The sequence below is a fragment of the Alligator sinensis genome, unplaced genomic scaffold, assembly GCF_000455745.1.
Source record: "Alligator sinensis unplaced genomic scaffold, ASM45574v1 scaffold366_1, whole genome shotgun sequence".
NCBI classification, from domain to species: Eukaryota; Metazoa; Chordata; order Crocodylia; family Alligatoridae; genus Alligator; species Alligator sinensis.
The window spans coordinates 1,889,067-1,892,505 of NW_005841851.1; the positions used below are offsets into that span (position 1 = coordinate 1,889,067).

Genomic DNA, 3,439 nt, shown 5'->3' on the forward strand with positions numbered 1-3,439 from the left:
CTCCGAGCGGGACGGTAAGAGCGAGCAGGGGTGCGCAGCCCCAGCCGCCCGTGGGCTTTCCACCCTGCGTGCTGTGCGGCCGCGGGTTGGTCCCACCCTAGCCCCGCAGACGCTGCGGGAAGGGGCCGCCGGGCCGGGGCGGGAGGGGCGCTGACCGCAGCCGCCCGCTGCAAGCTGTGCAGAGAGGACCTGGCTCCAACCCACGAATCCCGGAGCTGCCGTGAACAAAGGGGCTGGCGCTAAAGGAGTTCTGGAGAAGTCTCTCCTCGCCCCTGCTCCATATGTGGGCTCTTGGGGAAAGCGGGGCTGGCAGACGTCCTCTCCAGACGCAGGGGCCCAGCCCTGACCGGGGGAGGCTGCTAGAAGGCGAAGGAGCAGTCTCCTTCTGTGCGTGGCATCTTTCCTGAGATTGCCAGCAGAAACGTCAAAGGTGGTGGGGAATTTTGCTGCGGTGTGGGTCTCTGTCCGCTATGGTCTGGATGGAGACCACCTGTTCATTTGGTTTAGGACGGCCAGTGCATGGCAGCAGGTTTGGATCCATGCTTGCAAGCGGGACTTGAAGTGAGAGGGTAGGGAGGAGAGGAGTTACGTCTCCTCTTGGACTCGGAGGGGAACATGTGCGTCCTCAAAGGTGGCAATAGAAGGTGCAAGAGAATGTGTTTAAAACAGCAAGGCCTCTGTTCTGCGCCGTTTGTGGATCGGGTTGAACTTGCTCATATAGAAGTGCTTCTGTGCTGAAATAGTTCTGGGCAGCTAGTTTGGTTTAGCTCATTCCCCTAAATGTGTGTGACAGATATTCTGCTGTAAGGCCCCTTTGTCCCAGGTTAACTGCAGGCACACAGCAGGGGGTGGAGGGCATTTTACCTCTACCAGCTTGGTCAAAGCAGTGCCATACTTGCTGGTAGGTGTGCCCTTTGGTGACTGCAGTAAGAGCCATCTTTCAGCACATACTGTAGGTCACAGGCTGCATTCCTTGTGCACCCCAAGCTCTCTTTTAGCGAGAGCTTGGCATGCACTGGGTGTACAGATTTGGGCCATTGGTAGAGGACAGTGAGGCCCAGTGGGTAAGGCCCAATTGAGACAGCAATCTCTGTTGATCAATGTAGAAAACAGAGACGTGGGGCGGAAAATTTTCCAGTGCTTTATTTTTCCATAGGAAATTTTCCATTTCTAAAAATTCACCGTTTCATAAAATTCATTAGTAACAATGAGTGGATGCCAATACAATATTAGGCAAGCTTGGCAGTTTCAAAGTTGTAATTAATGTTTTTCAGGTGATTATCCCTAGGAAGTGCATGAGAAAGGTACATATATGTTTTATTGATTTGTAGACAGGCGGGTAAATACACTTACATAATACTCCAAACCAAAAACCAAGTTATGAATTGACCTACTTAGCTGCACAGGTCAAATCAAAACCACAGCATGGCATATTATGCACAGTTTTTTGGGTGTGCTAAACTTAGTGTGTCAACAGTTTTCAGTGCCTTCGTTTTTTTTCTTAAATTTAAACAGACAATGTACGGGAAGTACATGCTATTGTGTACAGTATGGTCTTTATATTTTTGCAAGTATTCCAATAAAAATGAATTATTTCCCCATAAAGCTTTGAATTGGTTTGAATATAACATTTAGACCACATTGAGTGTGCTGATTTTAATTTTTTTCCTAATCAAATATTTCAGTTCAAATACTTGTGGCTATTGGGACATAAAATTAACAATGAGGGTACTTTTTTAGTTTTGTTTACTAAGTACCAGTCAAATAATCATGCTAAATCAGATCACGCTTTATTTAGGGCATTGGAAACTTTTCCGGAAAATTTTCCAAAAAACCTACATCTCTGGTAGAAAGACATACAATCATGCCAACAGTATCTTGGTGCATTTGGTATTCACGTGAGATAATGTCACTGTAATGGTGCTTTTCATCCATATCGCTCAAAGTTCCTTATAAAGACTGGTAAGCATCATTTTCCCCCAGTTTACAGATGGGGACACTGAGGCACAAAGCGTGACGTGACTGGCATAATGCCATGCAGCAGATTACTGGTAGAGCTGGGGGTAAATCTCAGGTTCCCTGTGTCCCAGTGCTACCACACATTGCAGTTGTATGAGCCTGTACACTCCTCCGATTTCTAGCTGTCAGCATGGAAGCACTTGGATGACCGTGCTTCACAGAAATGAAACGGTGGTTCTGTAGGCCACAATTAACAAGGGAGGCCACAATTAACAAGGGACAGAAGGTGTGCAAGGACAAATTTGCTTTTGAGGGTTGCGATACGGCCTCCCTGCGAGACTGAGCATGCGAGAAGGGTTTTGGATGATGGATGGTCTTTGTGGGCCGGCTCAGCTGTGAGATGTGTCTGGAAGAAGAAGTAAGGAGCTGCACTGATGACGTGGAGGAGGGAGGGGGTTTGTGTGGGCTGCAGAGGACGGGCTTTCTCAGAAAGTTCGTGAAGTTGCCTTTTGATTTATGCAAAGTCTGCAGCCCTAAATTTGAGGAAGCAAGGGGTTAAAGGAGCAGGCGGCAGCAGCTGCCTAGCTTAGGCGGGGGCTGAAAGAGTCTCCTGGGGTGGAAAGATCTCACTGCTGCTCAGGATTCTTCATTGTGGGAATCCCGCTCGGTGTCTCTAAAGTCCTGCACCCCCCAGACAAGTGCCAAGAAGGGAATCTTTAATGAGGGGTTTGCCTGGGCTCTCCTCTTGCAGAGGAGGATTGTGGCTTTGCTCTGGCTCTTCCCCCACCCGGCTGAATTTCCATACTGCACAGTGAGTCCTTTCTCTAGCCTGGAAATCGGACACCTCTTCCTGTCCATCCCAGAGCCTCCTGCTCTCCCTCCAAAGGTGCCATCTGGGGCAGCAGCGTTCGGGAAGTGGCATGAAACAGGCATAAACAGCTTGTTGGCTCAGGGCAAGGACGGGAGGGTGAATTCCTGTTTTGTCTGGTTTGAAATTCTCTGTCCTCCCTGGGCATTTGGGTTGGAGCAGCAGCTGGGCTCCTATACAGTCTGTCTTTCTCTACCTGCCACCGTATGTCTTCTGCCACGGCGGGGGCTGGAAGGTCATGTCTGTTGTGCAGCCCCCTCCCTCCCCATGCGCTTCTGTCACTGGCAGCATCCCAGGCGTTCTGAAAAGCCAGGCACTGCCCTGGTGCTCTGCATGCCAGTATATGGCTGGAGACCTTGCCAGCTTCACTGTATTCCCTGGGGAGCTACATACCTTCCTGACTAATGTACCCCCTCTGGCTAGACAGCACACAGAGGAACATAATTAGGGACCTGTCTGTGCTGGCAAATGAGCTAGGTTTGAGGGCTAGGTTTAGGTAGAGTTCAAATCCTGCCGCTGTCCTGTCTATCTTGTAGAAATACCCAACAAAACCGACTTTGAATCAAACTTGAGTGTCTCTTCTTGGCTATAATCTCTCTCTGCATTTCCTGC

The 3,439-nt window shown here is 49.5% G+C and overlaps 1 protein-coding gene across 1 annotated transcript in view; it reads left to right on the forward strand.

Moving 5' to 3' along the window:
* Window position 1: 1 nt before the first annotated feature.
* Window positions 2–3,439, forward strand: part of PLOD1 (procollagen-lysine,2-oxoglutarate 5-dioxygenase 1) — a gene marked incomplete at its 5' end in the record, with an annotated part of 21,107 nt that continues 17,669 nt past the window's right edge. The window contains one exon of the mRNA XM_006016239.3: window positions 2–14. Coding sequence (XP_006016301.1) covers window positions 2–14 — 13 coding nt within the window. The remainder of the gene's footprint in view (window positions 15–3,439) is intronic.